Here is a 24,030-nt window from a genome sequence, read left to right as displayed (position 1 = left end):
GTGCAGATGAAAGAATTTATAGATATTAAACCATAAGCCACCAGGTATGGTCTTCAAGATAAACTATAAAAACACAAAAATAACCATTTTCAACAACAACAACAAAATTCTAAATAGGCCTTTTTTCTTTCTAGGGTGGAATCTTCATTATTTATCTCAAAAGTGGCATGCTCCTGTCTCAGCCTCCCATAAGCTAAGATCATAGGAATGCATGATGACTGGCTTAAGTGAGTCATTGCAGTAGTAGTCCCTCATCTGTTTAAAGTCCCCAAGAAAAACATTTTTATTTAAAACTATGTTGCATTTATCTATATAGGTTTGGACATGCACACACACAGTGGGTCTACACACACAGTGTGACTGACTGTGGGCTGGCCTATGAATGCCATGGTGTGCATGTGGGGGTCAGAGGACAGGGGTCAGAGGACAACACTCAGGAGTCAGTTCTCTCCCTCAACCACGTGTGTCCTGGGGATCAAATCCAGGTCATCGGGCCTAGTGGCAGACACCTTTACCCACTGAGCTGTCTCCCAGCCCTAGAAAACCATTCAGTCACTGCAGCAGCTGTTAGCTTACCCCACACTGAAGCTGTAGTTGCTGGTGGCTGCGTCACCTTCCACCCCTGCCCCGGCAGTCTTACATAATACTGGATTCAGCTGAGCACAAGGCTTATGCTCTCAATCTTACACACTCAAGCACCTTGGATATGATCCTATCCCTGCTTCCAAACACTGATACCCACACATATATCATATCATAAAGACACGCTCTCCTCCACACACATACACCCAAATATATCCCTAGCACCCTCTAAAATTGAACCTGGAAGCCTGCTCCAAATGACCCATACTATAGATCACATATTATAGATCACACCATTGGGGGTGAGGTGCCATCTTTGATTACTGCCCCACTGGAAAACCTTATTTCAACAATTTTACATATATAGGTGTCTTGCCTGAATGTATGTCTGTGCATCCTGTTTGTGAAAGTGCATACGATGATGGCCTGGAACTAGAATTACAGATGGCTGTGAGCTGCCATGTGGGTGCTGAGAATCTGACCAGGGTTTTCTGAAAGAATAGCCAGTGCTCTTAACCACTGAGCCATCCTGAAGCTGCTCTGGTGCAAATTCATACATGCTGATTTGGCTACAATTCAAGGTTGAATAGGCTTGGGTGAAGAGAGTGAGGACAGAGCTGTCCAGGGTCTGGGCGTGTTTTAGAACATGAGATCACAGTTTGCATCTTTGGGGGCGGGGGTACAGTTTCTCTATGTAGCCCTGGCTGTCCTCAAACTCAAGAGAGATGCCTGCCTCTGCCTAGGATTAAAGATATGCACCACCATCCAGCCATAGTTTGGATCTAGAATGTCTGTGAAAAGATATCTGTGTAGAAGACTCAGTCCACCCTCATGGTGCTTTCTGAAACGTGGTGGAATCAACAGGTGTTCGGGTTACTGAAGTGTGTGCTTTTGTGTGTGTGTGTGTGTGTGTGTGTGTGTGTGTGTGTGTGTGTATACATACAAGTGAAAGCCAGAGATCTACATCAGGTGTCTTCCTCAAGATGCTCTCGGCCTTATTTTTAGAGACAGGGTCTCCCACTGAACCTGGCCCTCACTGATCTGGCCAGCTGGCCAGAGAGTCCAGGGACCCTCCTGTCTTTGCCTTCCCAGTGCTGTGATGCGATTACAGATGTGTCACCTGTGTCACCTCATCCAGCTCTTACATGGGTGCTAGGATCCAATCTCAGGCCTCATGCCCACAGAGCAAGCACTTCGCTGACTGAGCGATCTCCCCATGGCGAGAATGCTTAGGAAGAGCATATGTTGTCCCAGATGCTTCCTGTCTGTCATCATTCCCGGCCCTGTGACGTAAGCAGCTTTACACCATCATGTGCTCTCTGCTCATTGCTCTTGGGGTCAACACAGGACCCAAGAGCTGGGGCTGTGCGATGCTGGGCTGAGACCTCTGAAATTCAAGGCTAAAGTAAATCTGCCGCTATCATTTTTTACTTCCTTGGGGAATTTTGTCCTAAATGATGGCAAACTAACACTCATGGTTTACACGAGGAAACAGAAGTCAAAGCAGCTTACAATTTAATGTTGTTACTTAACAGGTTTCTAAATTAGACATTTCTACATACAATAAACTCAACACGCTGGAACTCTCCAAATAAAACTTCCTTATCAACTTGGTTTTAGCTCATCTCAGCCTGAGAAGAGGGAAAAGGTTAACATAAAACTAAACTCCTATCAGAGACACCATCAAACTACCATGTGGAAAACAACACAATAAATAAATATCTTAAGCTAAGACCCTATATCCTCACAACTAAACTGTCATGTTATATTAAAAAAGAAATTCCTCAAACCCAAAAATAATATCAATCTTATCAATCAGATCTCTAGAAAATTCAACTAGCCAGAACATAAATCCTGTATCATTAAAATACAATCAAGCAATTAAGTCCAATCCTTCATTCTAACATCTTAGCCATGGGTCCCTCCATGTGTACTCTTTGGTTGGTGGTTTAGTCCTTGGGAGCTCTGGGGGTACTGGTTAGTTCATACTGCTGTTCCTCTTCAAACCCCTTCAGCACCTTGGGTCCTTTCTCTAGCTCCTCCATTGGAGACCCTGTGCTCAGTCCAATGGATGACTGTGAGCAACCACCTTTGTATTTGTCAGGCACTGGCAGAGCCTCTCAGGAGACAGCTTTATCAGGCTCCTGTCAGCAAGCTCTTGTTGGCATCCACAATAGTGTCTGGTTTTGGTGACTGTCTATGGGATGGATGCCCAGGTGGGGCAGTCTCTGGATGGCCTTTCCTTCAATCTCTGCTCTACACTTTGTCTCCATATTTGCTCCTAAGAGTATTTTGTTCCCCTTTCTAAGAAGGACCGAAGCACCCACACTTTGGTCTTCCTTCTTCCTGAGCTTCATGTAGTTTGTAAACTGTATCTTGGATATTCTAAGTTTTGGGGCTAACATCTGCTTATCAGTGAGTGCATACCATGTATGTTCTTTTGTGATTGGGTTACCTCACTCAGGATGATATCCTCCAGATCCATCCATTTGCCTAAGAATTTCATAAATCCATTGTTTTTAATAGCTAAGTAGTACTCCATTGTGTAAATGTACCACATTTTCTGTATCCATTCCTCTGTTGAGGGACATCTGGGTTCTTTCCAGCTTCTGGCTATTATAAATAAGGCTGCAGTGACTTATGCCATACTAAGAGAAAACATACAGATAGATAGTATAAACAAGAATAAATTAAAATTTGATTTATAATGGGTTAAAGTAAAATTATAAACAATAAAGTACCACACTCATTCACACTTACAGAATTATCTCCTGTTTATTCATATCTGGCTCATCCATATGTAAAAATCCACTCATCTCTCTTACTTTTTCCTAGTTACACTAGAATGTACTATTATCTACCTAATATCTCAAAATGAAGCCTTATATAATCAGTTTTCAAAAAGAGTGACCCTCCCTCCTGGGATTTCGGTCCAAAAGTTCGTCCCTGCCTGTGGTTATGCTGAGTCACCTCCCTAACTCCCTAGACACTGTTTGAAGTCCCTGGGAAAAGAGAAATTATCCTAGATCCCAAACTAAAGAGCCCAGGGGCCAGGTTACTAATGCCCAAATAGACAGGCGGGCGGGTGGGCGGGCACAGCAGCTGCACCTCCTACTGTCCTGCAAGACTCCCTCTGTTCCTTCTCAAGCCCATAGCCTGCTCACCAAGGAGCAGCACCATTAAAAAACAAAACAAAACAACAACAACAACAAAAAGCTAGGAATTAAGTATTGGTAGCTCCAGCCTGTCCCAAGCATAGTCTGTCTGAATGTTAAGGTCTTGAAGCTGATTAGACCCTCTGAGCATAGGCAGGCCATAGTCTATCTACTTCCACAGGCAGTGGTTTACAAACACTAGGGTGATGCTCTCACATCACCTGTGTGGCTATGGCCAGAAAGGAAGCCTGCAGGGTCCAGACCAGAAATTCAGATTTAGTGTATCAGGGGTAGGTGGGGTCTAGCAGACCACCAGCAGATACTGATACCACTGGTTCTAGGGAATGGTTATCGGTCACAAGTCTCTTAATTGGTGCCACCACCAAGCAACATGCAGTTAAAAGTCCTTTTTATCCAGTAAAAGGAGCAGAGTTTTAAGAATATAGTTCAGGTTTGGCGGCTGTCTGCAGGCTGGCCTCCCGGCGTTTCCCCAGCTGCCTGGTGGCTTGCAATGCAGCAGGACAGTACCAACGAACAATGTTTTCTTGAACTTGCTTCACCGATGTCTTTCATTCTGAATCTATTATGAAACATGCTGGCATATTATGGTGTTCCCATAAACCAGCTTTTTATAGGATATGCCAATTTAAGACTATGGGTCAGTTTAGAGTATTGTTCATGTTATTGGGAGAATGCTTCCTTTAGAGCCTTGCCGAAGACTTCATTTTGAGTTGACCCCACACATGAACTCTAAGGAGTCTGGTGATTATGAACTTACAGTTCCATCTTTTGCTGATGTTTTGTGTGTGCCAAATGATGAAGAAGCCAGTTGTCTCTGATTTCAACATAGTCTATGGAAAAAGGAGGAGGAAGGGAAAATTGCTCCTTTTCACCCTTCAAAATTAATTTGGGACCGGTCGTCACCTGGTCTAAGACACAACAAAACAGAGACAGGCGATCTGCCTGTAAGTGAAGCTGCAATTAAAAAGAGCTGACTTTTCTCAGGTCTCAGATTGCTGAAATTGTGACAATACAGGGGGGACCTGAGAGAGAGCGGAGAGACTGGCTTCATCGACTTGAGTAATGGACCCAGCATGGAGCAAGTGCCACCATCAGCAGCAGCCACAGGGCTGAGTGCTGAACCAGACCACATTCCAAGTGTGGTGCTTTCTCCCCCTCCTCCTCTCCCTCCTCCCCCTCCTCCTCAGTTTTCTCTGCAGCCTCCAAGTTCTCTTCCCATGCAACCTGGATCTGCTAATACACGTGACATAGATAGTCTGGCTACTGAAATGGAAAGGCAGCTCTCAGGTGTTAAGAAGACCGGTGATAGCCATCATTCAAAGAGCCAGAGACTTAGTGCTGTCCCAAATATGTTGGATGTTCTGAAGGATGTGAATAAGGTCAAACTTCGGCCCGTGGAAAGGTCACCAGGCGGCAGACCCGTTCAGAAGAGGAAGAGACGACGGAGTTCAGAATGGGATCCAGTGTCTTTAATATCTAATGCACTGAAGCAGAAGTTTGCATTTCAAGATGATTCCTTGGACAAAGAAAAGAGTTCCTGGGAGTGTTCTCCGTTTTCTAGTCCTGAAACTTCAAGGTTTGGGCGCCACATTTCTCCAAAAGAAAGTCAGTGACCTAAGGGAAGGACTGAAAATATAAAAGCAGTTATCCAGGCTATCAGAAGCAAAAGCTATGCTCATACTTGGAAGGACAGACAGATTCAGATGTACCACGTGGCATCCTTCACTGCCTATCAGAGAATCACCTCCTCTGTTAGGGTGATCAAGCTGTACTCAGGGACCCATATCCACCCAGCCTGAGGAATGAAGAAGACACTTAAGAATACTGTCCCTAGCTGGGTGTGGTGGCGCACGCCTTTAATCTCAGCACTCAGGAGGCAGAGGCAGGTGGATTTCTGAGTTAGAGGCCAGCCTGGTCTACAGAGTGAGTTCCAGGACAGCCAGGGCTACCCAGAGAAACCCTGTCTCGAAAAACAAAACAAAACAAAAAAGAATACTGTCCCTGCTTTTGGACGATGTGGCATTTAAGTGGCTACTGAAAAGAGTTGGGGGTATAGATTCCCTGCTTTATGAGACTGCTACTGAAAATGAAATACATGGTTCAGTGAGCTTCCTAAAATTATGGCTTCCTACTGAGGCTCCTTTCAGTCTTGGGAGTGAGTTGCTGTGATACGGTTTGTTTGGCCTTCAGCAGCTTGTAGATTTTTAGTGAGCAGAAGATGATATTGTTTTTCATTACATTAGTCAGTCACAGTTAAAAAAAAAAAGTCACAGATTTAGTCATGTAGGGGTGAACTTTCTAAAACTTCCTGAGGTAATAAATTATTTGACTGTAAAATACTGCAAGCAGAAGTAGACCCCGGGTAAGTTTCATGCACACTGGCATTGTACACACAAACAGTGGAGTGTTCCCTTTGTTCTCTATTACGTTTGCACCCTATTTTTTTGTTTGTTTGTTTTGTTTTGTTTTTGTAAGTAGATTTTATAATAAATGGATCTTTAAAAAAAAAGAAAAAAAAAAAAGAATGTAGTGCAGTCAGTAAAGAGCTTGCCTAAGCATTCAGGAGGTCCTGGGTTTGCTCCCCTGCATTGGGGATGGTGGGATACACCTGCAACCCAGCACGCCAGAGGCAGAGTTAGGAGGATGAGAAGTCAAGCTTGCCATGGCTATGGAGGGAGTTTGAGATTAGCCTGGGTTACAGGTAACACTATCTCAAAAAAAAAAAAAAAAAACCAGAAAAGAGAGGCGAGGCCAGGGCGGGGGCACAAGAGAGCGAGCTTTATCCATGTTTCAGGTCCTCCACTCACTACCAAGCAAAACTGAACAGTCGCAGAGTCTCAGCATTTGAATGCAGTGAGTCTGGAGAGAGAAAGTGAGGAGAGCTTCTAACCTCAGCAGATCACTTAACCACAAACAAGCCTGAAACTGAATTTGTTCGTGTGACTCCTGTCTTCTGACCCTGACCGTGAATGTCTGGCAGAAGAAAAGAGGCCAGACAGACGGAAGCACTGACAAAGACTCCGTGTTTAGAGGCTGGACTGTCTTCCAGGGTAGCGCAAAGAACCAGACACACTCGGTTCACTCTCTGTAGACTCACGACAGCACAGTGGTAGGCTACGGATTTGTCCCTGGGACACATGCTAGCGGGCAAATGGCACAATAATTTTAAAGATTCAATGCAGAATAGAAAATACTTATTAAGCCCTAGCTACACTCAGATGCTTTTCAGTATCGCAGGGAGCTGAAAAGTGGGAAAAATGAACAGACGGTGGGCATAGTGGCATAAGCCTGTGATCCCAGCATTTGGGAATCCGAGACAGGACTGCCAGGGGTTCAAAACCAGCCAGAGCTACACACTAAATTCAAGGCTATCAGGGCTATAGAGTAAGACCCTGTTTAAACAAACCAAAAATGTCAGACATGGCAATGCTCGAGATCCCAGCACTCGGGCGGCAGGAGCAGAAGGATCAGAAGTTCAACCTCTGAAAGTTGTTTTGGAGGAAAATGCTCGACTCTGTGCCTAAGAATGGAACATGTTGGTAACTGGAGTCAGGGTCACACAAGTACTAGTGTACACATGCATACAAGAAAGAAAAGCTGAGCAGTGGTGGTGCACGGCTTTAATCCCAGCACTTGGGAGGCAGAGGCAGGCAGATTTCTGAGTTTGAGGCCAGCCTGGTCTACAGAGTGAGTTCCAGGACAGCCAGAGCTACACAGAGAAACCCTGTCTCAGAAAACAAAAAACAGAGAAAGAAACAAAGAAGGGGGAGGGGGAGAGCAAGGGGAGAGAGGGGAGGGAAGGGGGTAGGTTCTCCAGACAAACCAAGTAACTAGTGAACAAACTTACACTTACATGGCACCATCACCTCACCTCTAAAAGGCAGAGATACTCTGGTGCCTTCTTACTTAGGTGTGCGCCCCCCACCCCCCAGTCTTGAGCAAGCTAAATAGACCTTAAATGTTTGCCACAGTTGATCTTCCACCAACCTAGGGTGGAGTCTTCCACCGTGTGGCAGCGGCAATTTCCTACAGGAGTAGACTGCCTGCTGAGCTTGCTTTGGAACATAATCCAGCTGAACAAAGGATGGGTCTGTGGGCTCTCCCTATATAAATACAGTGCTGAATATTAAACTTTGAGCCTTGATCAGAAATCTTTGTCTTGGCTTCATCCTTCTTTTCCAGCCTCCCTTTCAGGTACCCAGTTCTCCGTGGCTGCTGGACAGCTACAGTTAGGAAAACTAAATGAAGCAGCATGTAATAGATAGGCTATCACTATTAGTTATAGATGGTGCCTTACCGACATTAATATACATTAATTATTAAATACAATTATTTACTTTATTATAATTGGGCTTTGTAGTTTATAATAGCATGTACAGAGTATATAAGAAGTCTAATGGGATGCATAGACACCACTCCCAGCCCATTTACACAGCTTCATTCTGTTGTCTGTACCGTTGGCTCACCGTTCCCGGATCCCTCTGTACCCGTTTCTCAGTTAAGCTCTCCTACATTTAAGAGATCTGAGGTTATCAAGAAAACAAGAACCAAAGCTGCAGATGAGAGAGACTTGACAGCCCTCTCTTTGAAAAATCCTCCTGAACTAAATCTAAATAAACACACACATATGTTGCCAAAGGAGGCAGCCACCAAGTTAGCGAGCGACCAGCTAACTGATTGCTTCTTTTCTTTTTGTCCTTTCATTGTTGTTTGGTTTGGTTTTGCCCCAGTGCCTTATACAAGTTTGGCAAGCAGCCTCCTACTCAGTGATACCCCAGCTTAATTTAATCTCCTTTGTAAGGAAAAACAGAAAGAAGGAGTGACATCCTTACCTGTCAGTCTGACAGACAGACATATTCCTCTGCTAAGACCCTTAAGGAAGGAGCCGTCTCCACCAGGGATCTGCCGTAAGACACAGTACTGTTCTCAGGAAGGGATCCTACATATCCAATATGGTTGGCTTGCCAGAAGATAGATTCTAAGTCTTAGCGACGTGCCTACGGATGGTTTTCCAGTGCATCCCCTTCCAGGCACTGTACTATGAGTGCAATGCCCTGGTCAAAAGAACTATTGAACTACACAGAGTAGGCCATGTAAGCCAAGGTTACCTCTGAGTCCACACTCCATGCTCATGTCTTAAATGGCCACTTCCGTACAAAATCATCACACACTTTTGATCCTGGGGTTGATTTCAGGGTTCACAACTAAAGAAAAATAATAATGCCAACTGACCACACTTGCTTCCTTCAGATGCCTCTAGCTGCTCACCGTCACGGCACCACCTAAGACACTACAGTCTAGCAATTAAAAGCAACAGGCAAAATTAAATAGACCGGGCAGACCTCATGAGTTACCACATTCATGCCACCACGTCAGAGTGAAACACCCCACAACTAACTCAAATGTATTCCTAGAGCACTGCTATCCCACCCCACATGAGAAATTCACACTCAGCATTGGGATATCCACACAGAAGCTATGCTGGGCCAGCACTCTGCCAACAAAGTCACACACACACACACACACACACAATTCCTTCCTTAATGCAAAAAGAGACTCAATCATCTCTTACAAAGCTCATGTTTACAATATACCTAAAACATTAACAAATTCTAAAGATGTAATCAAGAATTTAATAGTCTATCTGAATTTTATCTTATTTTTCTCGATCAAACGCCTACTCTGACACTGAGCCGGAATTCACAGGCATGGTTTACAAGTAGTTCATTTTTAGAAACCAACCAAAAGGCATACAGAGCAGTGAAGACGGTACTTTCTTCTATAGGCAAATCCTGACGTTCTGGGCACGGGACAAGGAGGGGAAACACACTAGCACTTTTCTGTCTGTGTGAAGAAATCTTGGAAGGAAACAAAAAGTCATGAACATGAAGATCAGACAGAGGGCTGGAGGGACGCGGCACGTGATCAGCAGAACAGACAGTTCACGAAATGCCCTTTGAAGTATCTTGGCTGGGCACACAACAAACTGAAATTTGTGCTATGACTGTCCAAGCTGCACACAAGCTCCACAAACCTCAGCCCTCATGTAGAGGTAATGCATGCATCCCAGTGCTCTCTGAGAGTTCTCCAGCTGAATTATTAGGACAACTGGGACATCCTGGGGTATACTGGCTGGTTTTCCCATCTGTGTATAGTCCCAGGAGCCAGATCATCACCCGGGAACTGCAGAACACCACAACTGTGATTCCCAGTGTAGTCAGGCATAATCCGATTACACATACCAGAGCCTACTTAATTCAATTTCTTTTGCTTTCTCAGTCTCTGCACAAAGAGCACTTTTCTCAGATACCTAACATGGTCAGATATTCAGAAAGTTCTAAACCCATCGCGTCACAAGCCTTTGCATGCTGCTGTTTGGTTTTGGACCCCAGGACACGTGACTGAGGTGCATATTTTACACATCAAAGCAGACCTGGCCTCCTGGTTCTCCTCAGCTCCTACCTGGCATACCCTGCCCCCAACCCTGAACTTTCCAGCCCAGGAGCTGGCCTGCCCTTCCCCCAAAGGCTTTTCCCTATATAATCCAGATGTTTGATATGTCTGTTTCTCTCTCTGTGACTCTCTGTCTCTCTCTCTCCCTTCCACCCCCCACCCCCACCCCCAGGCTAGTGCCCTTTTTGTATCTTTCTCTTCCCACTCCCCTTCTCTCTCCCCATGTTGACTCCCCTGGCCCTTAAGGCCAGTGAACTCGCCTGCCCAATGGCAGCTTCCCGATAAACATGCATTTAATATCATCTAACCTGGCTTAAATTGACTCACTTCACCGTCGGAGAAATAACTTACCAAGGATAACACACCAACTGGAGGTATAATAACCACCAGGGGGGATAACAAAAGATTCCCTGTGGGAATCCTCTAGAAGAGTTCTCAGTCCTTTGGGTGAAATGTTGCTTCTATGTCTATGATAGAAATCAAGAGCAGATAACAAAAGCACTGATAACAAAATCAGCAGTCCTCACCGAGTGGGAGGCGTCTCATGCCAGAGAGTTTCTATTTGCCTTAGGAGAAATTGTGTAGGTGGGTTTGTTTTAGAAAAGCTGTCCAACAGTCCAGAATGTCCCAGAACTCCTGGTCCTCTGGCTCCAACTCCCAGATGCAACGATTACAGGTATGTGCCAACACATGTGGCTTCTGATTGTTTTAAAAACATAATTTCTAGAAGATATACTATAAATGTTTAAAGTCGTAACTTCATATTCGGGGGAGTGCCACCACCCCATGAAACTACAGACAGGGCTTTTAAGGTAGATGTCCCCTAAAAATGGCCATTGCTAACTAATTCAGAACAGATCTTCAAGAAATGGCTAAGCCAGGCGGTGGTGGCACACACCTTTAATCCCAGCACTTGGGAGGCAGAGGCAGGCGGATTTCTGAGTTCGAGGACAGCCAGGGCTATACAGAAAAACCCTGTGGCAAAAAACAAAAAAGAAAAAAGAAAAAAAAATTGCTAAGGCTGGCACTTGGAGAGAAGACTGGATTACTTCGCCAGACCCCCAGCTCAGAAACAGAGAGCAATAACAAAAGGGTTACTGTGTGACTCTCTTTGGAATCCAGAAAGCAGGAGAAGCACTAGCCAAGCTATGCCCTCCGTGAATGGGGAACCACTCCACCACCTAGACAGATTCCTAACACAGCAGCCCGGAATCACAATCACCTGGGGGCCTTGCTGGCCCGGGCTCTTCCTGGCCTCCACCCAGCCTCTGATTCAGCATCTCCGGGGGCGGGGCCTGAGAATCGGTTTTTGAACCGAGCCCGGGTGACCATTCATGACTCAGAATGTGTGGGAAACAAGAAGATGAATGAAGAGGTCCTAGGGGTTCCGAAAGGCCCAGAAGAGCTGGGTGCCGAGCAGTAAGTGCTGCTCCAGGGAATGGCGCTGGGGTGGAAGGCTGTGGTCTGTAGTTTAGAGTGAGGCTTTGCAGGGGCAGGGGGCTCTTCCACAGCTAGGAAGCTCAGCGGGAGCTGAGCTGGCTTCCCAGTTCCCACAATAGGAGGAAATAAGAGGAGAAAGGGCCTGAGAAAGAAAAAGGACATCTACATGAGAGTCCCAGGAGAAGGGCTGGCAGCCCAGCCCCCAAGCTCAACCTCGTGGAAGACAGAGAGAAAGCCCTAAACTACCCCCCCCCCCATCCATTCCTGTCAGAGACTACAGATGCTTCCAGAATCAGTGCAGGATGTTTTGATTTCCAATCGCTCCTGTTTTCACATTTTTCTCTCCCGCCATTTCTCCCCCGGTCTTAGCACTCCTCTTCCAGGCTCCTGGATCAACCGTCAGCGGTGACAGGACATAATGTGCACATTATTGGCTGTTCCCGTCATCGAGGCAAAAGCAGCAAATGTGGGATACGGATCAACTGTGTGCCCCAGCTCTCACTAAGAACCATGCACACTGGTCTCACATCTGCCCATCTGCAAGTCCTTTACTGGAGCTGGGGGGGGGGGGGGGGGAGGGGCTTGAGATAGTTCAGTAGTAAAAGTGACTGCCACCCAAACCTGATGTAGCTGGAACTGAAACTTGTGGTAGAAGGAAAGAACTGGCTCCTGCAGGTTGTACACACACATCACCTCCCCTCCCACCCAACCCCACCCCACCCCCGTCCACCACCACCCCCATACCTTTTTAAGAGCCCAAAGCCTTTTTAAAAGACAGGTTCTTCCTATGTTGCTCAGACAACGGCACCATACCTATCCAGACTTTTTTTAACTTTAAGATATATGACAGACTTCAGCCCTTTTCTCTTTTAGACTGGGTCTTTTGTAGTCCAGGCTGGCCTTTAACCTTTTATGTAGCCAATGATAGCTTGAATTCCTCATCTTTCTGTGCTACCTCTCAGGTGCTGGACTTACAACCTTCCACCACTGTGCAGTGTTGGGCACTCCGCCCTGCAGCTTGCTTTGCTAGGCAAGCCTTCTACTGATGGAGAATCCCCTCTCTCTCTCTCTCCCCCACCCCTTCCCTCCTCTGAAGGAAGTGGGGTCATCCTTTGCAGCTGGCTCAGGTAGTACTGGAAAGTGCAGCAGGCAATGCTGGAGCAGGCTGACCTGAGATGCACCCTGCCTAAGAGGGCTGGATTTCCTCTCACATGGGTTCAGCCTCAGCAGCCCTTCTCCAGGGACCTTCATGTGGCTGTCCTCTTTTTCTTACACAAGCCCTTTAGCCTCTATTTCCTCCTATTGTGGGAACATGTCAGTATTTCAGAAGCAAAGGGAATAAAGGCTGGGACCTCCATGCCCTTTCCTTGGCGTCCACCAAAAGACAAGCTCCAGCCCCACGTTTTCCCAAAGCATTGCTGAGGTGAACACTGAGCCAGGCGCAGGTGCATGCCTGAGATCCCAGTCCATGGGGAGAGGGGAGCTGAGGCAGGAGGATCAAGAATTCTAAGCCAGCCTAAACTATGTGAGGCCCTGAGCGGGGTGGGGAGTGAGAGAAGTGGAGAGAGAGAGAGAGAGAGAGAGAGAGAGAGAGAGAGAGAGAGAACACCACTGAAAGCAGTGCACAGACGTGGCATGGCCCTCAGCAAACCTCTGCTCATTCTGAATTTCAATGTTTGCAGAATTCATCAACAAACCAACCTGGGCAGAAACAAAATTAAACAAGTTCTCAGGCCTCTAAGTCAGAGTCAAGCCATCTTAATTTATACTTAAAATTTGACCTTTTTTTTTTCTTCCGAGTGATAAAGTAGCTGAGGTGGTAGAGTATTAGTCTGGCATGCACAAAGCCTTAGGTTCAATCCCAATATCAACAAAGCAATGCATAATAATAATAGCACAGGCCTGTAATCCCAGCATTTGGGAGGCTTTCTTAGGTAACAAGGCTGGCTCACCATATGCAGCAATCCCCCTGACTCAGCCTCTGATGTGCAAGTATACACCACCATATCCAGCAAAGTTTGAGGTTTCTTTCTTTCTTTCTTTTTAAAAAGACTTTAATGTCTGTGAGAAATGGTTGTTCTTCGGGATTGAAGTTCCATCCCCAACACCCATGTCAGGCAGCTCACAACAATGTATGTCTTAATCAGGGTTTCTATTCCTGCACCAAACATCACGACCAAGAAGCATGGTGGAGAGGAAAGGGTCGATTCAGCGTACACTTCCACACTGCAGTTCATTTCCAAAGGAAGTCAGGGCAGGAACTCCAACAGGGCAGGAACTTGGAGGCAGGAGCTGATGCAGAGGCCATGGAGGGATGTTACTTCTGGCTTGCTTCCTCTGCCTTGTTCAGCTTGCTCTCTTATAGAATCAAGACTACCAGCCCAGGGATGGCACCACCCACAAGGGGCCTTTCCCCCTTGATCACTAATTGAGAAAAAGCCTTACAGCTGGATCTCATAGAAGCATTTCCTCAACTGAAGCTCCTTTCTCTGTGATAACTCCAGCTGTGTCAATTTGACACAAAACTAGCCAGTACAGCGTAACTCTATGTCCAGGGCATTTAAGGCCTTCTTATGGACTCTGCAGGTACAGCATATACATGGGACACACTCACTCAGATACAAACCATACCCGTGAGTAAACATTAAAATAAACCTTCTTCCTGAAAGATTCTTAAATAAAGCAAACAGAATATAATGCTTTACTTTTCTGCCTTACAATTATCTTCCAAAATATTAAGGAACTGAAATATTTCCACTTTATTAAAAATTTTTTTCAAGGGGCTAAGAGACGGTTCAGTTCTTAGCTTTCACATCAGGTGGCTCACAAGTGCCCATAACATGGGCTTGAGTATCTGATGCCTCTAGTCTCCATGGTGATACCATCATGTGCACCTACACACACACACACACACACACATGCTTAAAAACTAAAGCTCACAGTGTCTTCAGTAACTACTCCTTGTCCTAAAACAATCCATACAGATGAAATTAATTAATGTGAGATGTTTCCTCTATAATATTGCTTTCCCTCAATGTAGGAGGCTTATATACTTCCCAGGCATTGTGTCCCAATAGTCAGTGAGTAGGCTACGGTCTTACATCAAAGGCTGCACACTCCTAATTCAAAAACTAGGTACCTTTTTACTAATCTGAGCATATGGCAAATGTGTTCAAACACAGGTCTCGTCCCATGATGCCACCAGCTCCTTTTACATAGGAGGAAGAAAGCAGGCATGCACTGTGGGCAGAATACACACAAGCTTGAAACACTCAGCTGCCTAATCTGTTGGTAAGTGACTGACTCCTCAGCCTGTGAACATCCACACAGCCACATGCTAACTAGTGAGTAACTGGGAAGGTAATTAAGAAGGCCCTGAGTTCCTTCCTCAAACTGCAAATAAAAACTAATCAATAAAATGTTGATCTTGTTCTTCTTTCTTCCTCTTCCTCTTCCTTCCCTTTTCCTCCTCTCCTTCTTCTTTGGTCTTATGCAGCCCAGTCTAACCTTGAATTCCTTACCCTCCAGCCTCTACATGACCTACTCCCCCAACCAGACGTGTGTTACTACACTAATCAGGCAATTCTTGTTTGTTTGTTTGTTTGTTTACTTATTTATTTATTAAGCAGGTTATTTATTTATTTATGAAGCAGGATCTTCGTATATAGTCCTGGCTGTCCTGGAACTCACTATGTAGGCCAGGCTGGCCTTGAACTCACAGAGATTCGCCAGCCTCTGCCTCCCAAATGTTGGTATTAAAGGTGTGCATCACCATACCAGACATATGCCGGCAACTCTCACGGTCAGGCACATAGAAAAGGATTGCTTGATCTCACACAGGCTGTTCAAACCCAATGGTACAATCTGCCCACTCAGCTACTGTAGGTTTCTGTTAATAAATGAAAGCACTCTCCTGAGAGTTAAGGTGGGTGGAGTCCATACTCTCACCACCTCTCTAGTAGGCAGTGTGCTTCAATGAAAGCAAGTCTTGTGCCAGAATAGGAGGCCAGCACCTGTTCTTAGAAACTCAGCAAAGCCCACATCTCCACTGCATCTTTAGGACTCTGCCACACACACTGCAGAGATTCATTCTGAGGAAGAAGCAAAGCTACCCATTCTGACATCAGCCAACTGCTGGTTAGGTCAGCGGATGACGGTCTCTCAAGAGTAGGCTGACGACGATGCTTTCATCACCTAAAACACGGCTCTCACGCGTTAGCCCACACTCTCTACCAAATGTCTGAAGACCTGGTTGTGCAAAGACAATGCTCATACAATCTCTCTGCCAATAAGCTACCCTTTTCTAAGGGAAGTCAACTGCTAGAGGCAGAAAGAACCTTGTGCATGCCAAAAGCATGATCTGCCACTGAGCTGCCCCCACCTCGCCATCTGTCTACAACAGCATTCATCCGACCTTAAACATTATACAGAGCATACTAGGTCCACGGTATATGGGTGCACGGGTGGGATACAGGTGTTGTGGATAGCCCTGGGGCTAATTACATTTGATGTTAATTCCGTTCTCTGTGAGGGGCTCTGAACAAGGAAAGAGTCAGCACTTGATTTCCGGTAAACCTGCTTCCCACCTTAATTTGTAAAGTAAAGGAGAGCTGAAGATTGGGCAGATAGAAGGGAAGGTGGGGCAGAAGGTGAGAGGGAGAGGAGGAGAAAATGGAAGAGAGAGGATGCAGAGGAGGAGGAAGAAGAAAAGCGGAGCAGAAGCACATGGCCTGAAGAAACCGCAAGTTCTAAGCTGTGGAAGATGGTAGTGTAGTGTAGATCTGCCCAATCTAGGCGCACAGCATGTAATCATATGAACTGTGTTGTGTTTTCATTGCCCGGGCATATTTGGGATGGGAGATTTACTGCAACAAAAACTTCACAGTATAAAAGGTGCCCTGTGGTTAGACGGCACAGCAAACCCTCTCAATGCTCCTAGAATCTAAAGGGGTGGGCATTCTGTCTTTCTACAACCATTATTTTAAATTGCCTTTTCCTATGCTCTGTTGGCAGCAGGACTTCATATTTACTCAGGAAGTTCTCTATTGTTGTCAAGACGGGGTCTCAGGTAGCCCAGGCTAGCCTCAAACTCACCATGTGGCCTAGAATGACCTTCATGTCCTGCTGTTCTCTCCTCTGTCCCCAAGGACTGGATTTCAGGCACGACTACTACATTCAGTTTCGTGCAGTGCAAGGGACTAAACCCAGGTCTCTCTTCACTCGTGCTGGACAAGCAACCTACCACTGAGCTACATCCTCAGTCCCAATTAAGTCCCAATAAGTGCTCTTAAAACAAACTGAAAAGAATTTAGAGCCGGGCGTGGTGGCGCACGCCTTTAATCCCAGCACTCGGGAGGCAGAGGCAGGCGGATTTCTGAGTTCGAGGCCAGCCTGGTCTACAAAGTGAGTTCCAGGACAGCCAGGGCTACACAGAGAAACCCTGTCTCGAAAAACCAAAAAAAAAAAAAAAAAAAAAAAAAAGAATTTAGAGTAGGACTTGGAGAGATGGCTCAGCAGTTAAGAGCACTGACTGTTCTTCCAGAGGTCCTAAGTTCAATTCCCAGCAACCACATGGTGGCCCACAATCATTTGTTATGAGATCCAATACCCTCTTCTGGTGTGTCTGAAGCCAGCTACAGTAATATTCATATACATAAAATAAATAAATAAATATATCTTTTAGGAAAAAAAAAGAGTTTACAGCAGAAATCACAAGACTCTGTCTTATTAACACTTTTACTAGCCCTAGAACTTTCATTTCTTGATCTATAAATTGGGCTTAAAAATACAGTCTAGCCTTTCTATTTTACCTGGTTTTGGAATTAAATAAGAAAGGGGGAAGGGTGGCTCAGAGGTTAAGAGTACTGGTCGCTCTTCCAGAGGACCCTAGTTCAATTCCCAGGACCCACATGGCAGCTCACAACTGCCTGTAACTCCAGTTTTCCAAGGGATCTGACACCCTGACACAGACATACATGCGGGCAAAACATGAGTAACAGAAATTATAAACAAATCTGAACAATGGGTTTTTAATCCACAGTCCCACTTCACAGGGGCATGTGATTGTTAGTCATGGAAAGCGGCGAATGCTGAACCTGGGAAACATTTGCTTGGTAAAGGAAGTACAAAGCCCACAGCCAGCATGAGTCCACTTGTCTGGAATGTTCAGAACAGTTAAATCCACAGAGGCAGAAAGGAGACTCCCAGTGACCTGGAGGTAGGAAGGTCGAGAAGCAAGGGAAACTGACTCCCGGGAAACTGCGGGGTGGGGGGTGGGGGGGGGGTGGGGGGGTGGCAAATGCTCTAATAGGCTGTGGTCATGTTTCCCATGTCTGAATACACTAGAAGTCACACTGGCCCATACACTGAGAATGGCTGAATCTAGGAATTGTGTCTCAATAAAATTAACTGTAAAGCCAAGCCACAGGTCTATAGTTCTAGCTACTTGGAGTTGGAGCAAAATACTGAGTTCAAAGGCTGCCTGGGCCTTTGTGAGTCAAGGCCATAGACAACCTTCAGAAATGCTGTCTCTCAGGATTTAAAATTAGAGCATTTCCTAATATGCCCTAAGTCAAATCCCAAGTACTGAGGGTGAGGGAGCACACGTCCACCGACCTTAAAAATAAAACATAGCCATGCCAGTGAGAACCTGCTCATCTCTGCAGAGCCCAGACATAACTATTCACACTTCTGCCCCTTGTCACAATTTTCAATGTAGCCTTATTTAGTCAGCAGCAAAACTAATCAAGTTCTACTTGCACAGAAACAGGTCCAGTGAGATGATTCAGTGGATAAAGGCACTTGCCACCAACCCTGACAGCTTGAGTTGACCCGGAGAAAACACTTCAGTAAGTTTCCTCTGATTTCCATGTGTCATGGTGTGTGCACATCCGAGAGTATGCATGTGTGTGTGCGCGCACACACACAATGTTATAGTATACATGTGATAATATCCAGTCATTGTACTGAGCTCTGTAATAACAAATGTGCTGCCATCCATAACCTCAAGTAGCTTGCAGTCTGGCTGAAGAAAACATGTGTCAAAGAGTCACATTCAGTCGCTGTAAATGCAGTACACTTAAGATCATTACACTTAGTCAGGGCTCTTAGAGAAACAAGTGACAGAATCGATGTACATACATACATACATACACACACAGAGATACATATATATATGATACCCGCTGAGACATCCAGCCTTGTGGACTGAACAACTACTGGATGTGTGTTTCGTATATGTGCATATATGACTATATATATATATATATATATATATATATACACACACATACATATACATATGATTTATTAGAGAGGCATGTAGTCTGTGTTCCAGCTAGTCCAACAATAGCTGTGTACCAACAGAAAATCCAGGAATCCAGTAGTTGTTCAGTCCATGAGACTAGATGTCTCTGCTGGTCTCCAGTATACACTGGAATCCCAAAGAAGTAGGCTTTAATGCCAGTGAAGACACGTGCCATGCCAGCAAGAGTGAGGGCAAGCAGGCAAGAATACGAGCTTCCTTCTTCCACATCCTTTATATAGGCTGCCGAGAGACAGTGTGACCTAGATTAAAGGTGGATCTTCCCACCCAAAAAAAAAAAAAATCTGAATTAAAAGTGGGTCTTCCCACGTCAAATGATTTAATTAAGGAAAAAAAAACTTTCACAGGTGTACCCAGAAGCTTGAGTTTAAGTTAATTCCAGATGTAGTCAAAGTGACAACACCAAGAATAACCATCACAAATCCATCCTGGACCACTTTCCACAACATGGGACCATCAGGTACAGCCTCAGAGTTCTCACAGGATGGATAAACAGGGACGGGCTTTTCCTAACTTAAAACGGGTTTTGTAGGACTCCCCCACCTATGATATTTGGAAGATGGCAAGCCTGAAGAGACATTTCTCATGATCCTTGAAACCAGTAGGACTGGCCCACAGGACTAAGTGCTGTTTTTCAGGTCACCACTGGTACGTATGGGGTACAAGCTTACATGTGGTGGATATGGGCAGTCATGAATGAAATAAGAACTGGATCCTGGCCCTCTCTCGTGTATGTGCTGCTGGAGACTCATTAACAGGTATATCTTACCAGAGAGATGAAATTAAGGTTCACAGGCAGCCCTCTGACAGTTCCCAGCATGTGTCTACACTTTGATCCCTATCTCTAAACACTCCTACAGTGAAGCTACACACATATGCAGTGGACAGCAAGGGAGGCAATCAAAGGTCTGTGCGCCAGCCCCTCAGCCTGGACAAATCACTTCAAGTCTTTTGGCCTTGACTACTCCTCTGGTTATGAGTCCATGAAATTAGTCAATTTACAGTCAATTCTCAGTACGAAGGTTCACAAACGAAGGATGTAACTTTGAAGACCTGCCTTATAAAAGATCAACACGTCAGGCACGGTGGTACCTTCAATCCTAGCACTGTGAGTTCAAGGCTAGGCACCTTCCACATGCTGGGACTGTAGATATGAGCCACTATGGTAGACAAGGCATTGCTTAAAAAGAATCCTGCAGATGCTAAATAGGATAAATATATAGGGTTTTTATTATGTGAATATGAATACATGGGCTCTTAGCACACAAAAAGTTGCGTGCAAAAATGGGACCAAACCTAATAACGTGTTTAATAACCCATCTTTTTCTCTGTATGCACACCTATGATCTAGGCATCATTACTTTTGATAAAAGCTTTCATGATTATATGAAAATGATCAACCAGGATTACTGGTATGAAATTAAAGCCACTTGAAATGACATGCCTGTGAAAACTTTGAAGAGAATTATTTCAGTCGCTTCAGAAACAACTTTAGAGAGAATTCAGGGAGCTGCTGGGCAGTATTGCTTATTGGAATATACATATTCAAAGAAAGGAAAGTGAGCAGGAGGTGATGTCATTTGCATGTAGTAGCACTTGGAAGTTGGAGGCAAGATGATATGGAGTTCAAGGCCCACCTTAGCTATATAGCAAGTTCAAGACCAGTCATGACTATATGAGTCTATATCTAAAAGGAGGAGGAAATATATTCAAATGCAAAACAAAATAAGCAGTCTTTTTCTTCACTTTATTTTTACTTTATGTGCACTGGTGTTTTGCCTGTGTGTATGTCTTATGGGGTGTTGGATCCCCTAGCAACTGGACTTTCAGGGAGCCATGATCTGCAATGGTGATGCTGGCAATTGAACCAGGGTCCTCTGGAAGAGAGCAGCTAGTGTCCTTAACCTCTGAGCCATCTCTCCAGCCAGCAAGGAAAGAGTTTTAACATCAAGGAATATTGTTTATTTTTCTACATGTTATCTTAAAAATTGTAATTGGCCTTGTTCTGCAATTACAGAATGGGGCAACACTCCATTCCATGTAACTAGAATGTGTTCTCTTTGTTTTGTTTTGTTTACTTCCCTTAGAGTTCTTCACCCAGCAGTTAGAGCGGCCTCACCACACTGCACGTCAGGGATGACAGTCTCACTCACCCAGGTGCACACACCCAACACAAAAAGGCCCAGAAACAAACAGGACTGCCAGGTTTACAGTGAAGGTCCCCTAGGACAGCACATCCTATGCATGAGGTCATCGTTCACATGAACTAAATAGATTCTGATTATGTTCCGAACAAATTATTAGGTCATTTTGACTCCACGCCCCTTCTTATCCCCTCCCACTCTCCTGGGTTAAAAGCTGTCCACCGCTTATAAGCTGTGTGTTTTTAGCACAACCAGAATCAAGCTGACCAAAAAAATATAAAACCATCATACGAGAAATGCACAACCTAGAAAACACATTACAGTGGCATATGTAAGTAGTAGATTCAAATTTGTGAAAATTCGAACTCCTAAGCTTCGAGATGGTTAAACGTGACTTCAGTTTTCAAGCTGGAAAACAAGCTACTCCGGATTACACACGTATGAAGTGATTCTAAGTCGGGCCATTTTTCATGCAGAGCTGCTGAAACCTAGGCGTGGGCTGTTATACCAGTATCTCCCCTCCCACCCTGCAATCCATCAACCATCCCCAATTTACTCTTTGCACTAAGTAGCATGAACAAGTTCACCTACTGGAAAGGGAGAAACCACCCAGGCATCACACTGCAAGTTTCTTAGTTTAGGCCAGCAGGAAATTCCAGTCCCTTCATTCATCAGAGCCAGTTAAAGCTGCTGAAAAGAGATGGGCACTTGGAGATTACAATGTCAAGACATAGACTTAATTTGGGGGGTTGAAGAGGGCCAACGACAGAATCCCAGCTCAAGGTCAAGGTCCTCTGAATAACAAAGAACCAATGGTCACTCTGGAAGAGAAAACAAAATTCAAGGCCAAAAGTAAAAACCTCAAGTTTGTGTGCTTTCTTGGGGAGGTAATGCCACAGGTACAATACCTGCGGGGGGGGTTGCGCAGCTGTGACAAGCTGCTGCAATCCTCGCTGCGGTCCCCAGAGATTGTCCACAAACTGATCCTCAAGTGCTATGACTTCGACAGGACACCATCACTTTTTGCCATAGCTGTCGCTGCTCGTCAGTTTCCCCCTGACAGAGCAGAGGAATAAGCACTCCCAAAAGCCACACTCTGCGCCCACTCCAAGTTAATTTTTTGGAAGCCAGAATCGGGGCTCATCACACGTTTTTTGCTACCTGGACTGCCTCCCCACCCGAGCCTCCGACACCCGTGGGCTCCCGAGGAGGTCAGAAAGCTGAGCCTGGGCCGCCAGGGGGCGGGAGGCAGCAGCTGGCCGAGCGCCTCTGTGCCGCGGTGCCCTCCCCGGGGTCACCAGCCACTCACGGATTTTCACTCGCCGGTGGTCCAGACGCGCGGCGGCGGCGTGCAGGGCGTCCAGGCGACGGTGCAACTCGGCGGTGCGGTGACCCAGCGCGGCCGCCTGGCCCTCGAGCTCCCCGAAAATGTCCCCAGCGCAGCGCGACAGGTCGGCCAGCTGGGCGAGCAGGCAGACCAGGGTGTGCGAGCTGACCTGCTCCAGCGAGCGGAAGAGCGGCGGGTCCCCAGCCCGAGCCAGCGCCGCCTCGTCGGGCCGGCGCAGCCGTGCGGGCTCCACGCTCCGTTGGTGGAAGGGCATGGCTGGGCACGCGGGGTGCTGGCGGACCGGCGATCACGGAGTTCACGCCGGGTCCCGGGGGCGATGGGCGCGGGTCCGCATCCAACACAAAGGAGAGTCCCGGGGCAGCTGCCGCGGGGACGAGGCCGGCGGCGAGGAGGCGCAGGGACCGCGCGGAGACCCTAGCCCGGTGCCGCGCGGCTGCGTGCCTCCTCCGGGGCTCTGGAGCAGCGCGGCCGAGAAAGTTCCCGGAGCAGCTCCCGGGCGGCCGCGGCGGGCCCCGCTGAAGTTTACAGGCAGGAAAGCGCCTCGGCTCCTTCCCTCCCTCCGGATTGGAGAGGGAGGAGGAAGCGGGGGAAGTGCCGCCGCCACGGGCGCGAGGGAGGGCGGCGGGAGAAAGGGAAGGGGGAGGAGAAAGGCCGGCTGGGAACCACCTGCGGCTCCCGCGCCCGCCGCGCCCTGCGCCCAGGCTGTTGGCCGCCCGGCGCCCCAGCGCACCCTGCTGGGGCGGCCGCGCAGTCCCGGAGCTCCGGGTCGCCGCCCACGCCCCCAGCCGAGCCCCCGGGCGCCGGGGCCCAGTCGCCGCCCGCACCCTAGGCCCGAGTGGGGCGCTGCGCGGGCGTCGCAGAGGCGCCGGACTGCGGGGCCAACCAGGAACTCGGCAGCTCACCTGCGCTGCCGCGGTGGCAGCTGAAGCTCCGTCCTGCCTCCCTGGAAACGCTGGGAGGCTCATCTGAGCCCCCCTGGTCTCTCTCCTGCAAAGCTCTCAAGACTTCTGGGACGCTTTTGTGGACCTCGAGGAAGACCTCAATAAGTCACCCGCTGACCAAGAGTTCTGTAGTCAATTGGGAGTCCAGAGGAACAAAAACAAAAACAAAAACCTCCGAAAACCATAGTGACCATAGTGCTTCAAGAGTTTTTCTTAGTGTCTCCTTAGTGCTTTCCTGCTCTTCAGGTGCGAACAGTTCAGAGACAGTTGCCTGTTTCATCCATCCCTCAACCGTTGAGTTAGGTTACCAGAACCTAGGACCCCAATCCGGGGCCTGGAAAATGTTTTAACTAAACGCCCTTAAGATCATAGTCACGAGACACCCAGCTAACTCAAACCTTCTGCTAAGAAGAATTTAAGGAGACTGAGTTCAATATCCCGAAGCTAAAAATCCCATTGGCCGCGTTGCTGGGTTTGCTCAGAAAGGATCGTCTTTGGTTTCTATAGTGAAGTTGACCCACATTTCAGTACTGCTTTCTGACCTTAGGATCAGTCTCCAAAGTGGTGCTAGCTTGCCTCTCTGCCGGACAGGAACAAAGCAAGCATGAAACTAGTAAACTCA

General features: G+C 46.7%; 1 protein-coding gene and 1 pseudogene across 1 annotated transcript in view; one reads left to right on the top strand and one right to left on the bottom strand.

Moving 5' to 3' along the window:
- Nhsl1 (NHS like 1) overlaps positions 1-22,855 on the bottom strand; it is a 217,440-nt gene extending 194,585 nt beyond the window's left edge. The window contains 1 exon segment of the mRNA XM_085842668.1: positions 22,429-22,855. Coding sequence (XP_085698794.1) covers positions 22,429-22,720 — 292 coding nt within the window. The 5' untranslated portion in view covers positions 22,721-22,855.
- Positions 4,249-5,371, top strand: LOC110303428 (mitochondrial fission regulator 2 pseudogene; annotated as a pseudogene).
- Positions 22,856-24,030: the final 1,175 nt, after the last annotated feature.

This window comes from Mus caroli, unplaced genomic scaffold (genome assembly GCF_978045245.1).
Source record: "Mus caroli unplaced genomic scaffold, Mus_caroli_1 scaffold_9, whole genome shotgun sequence".
NCBI classification, from domain to species: Eukaryota; Metazoa; Chordata; class Mammalia; order Rodentia; family Muridae; genus Mus; species Mus caroli.
The sequence above is the reverse complement of the archived record's forward strand: the minus strand, read 5'-3'. Positions and strand labels throughout refer to the sequence as shown.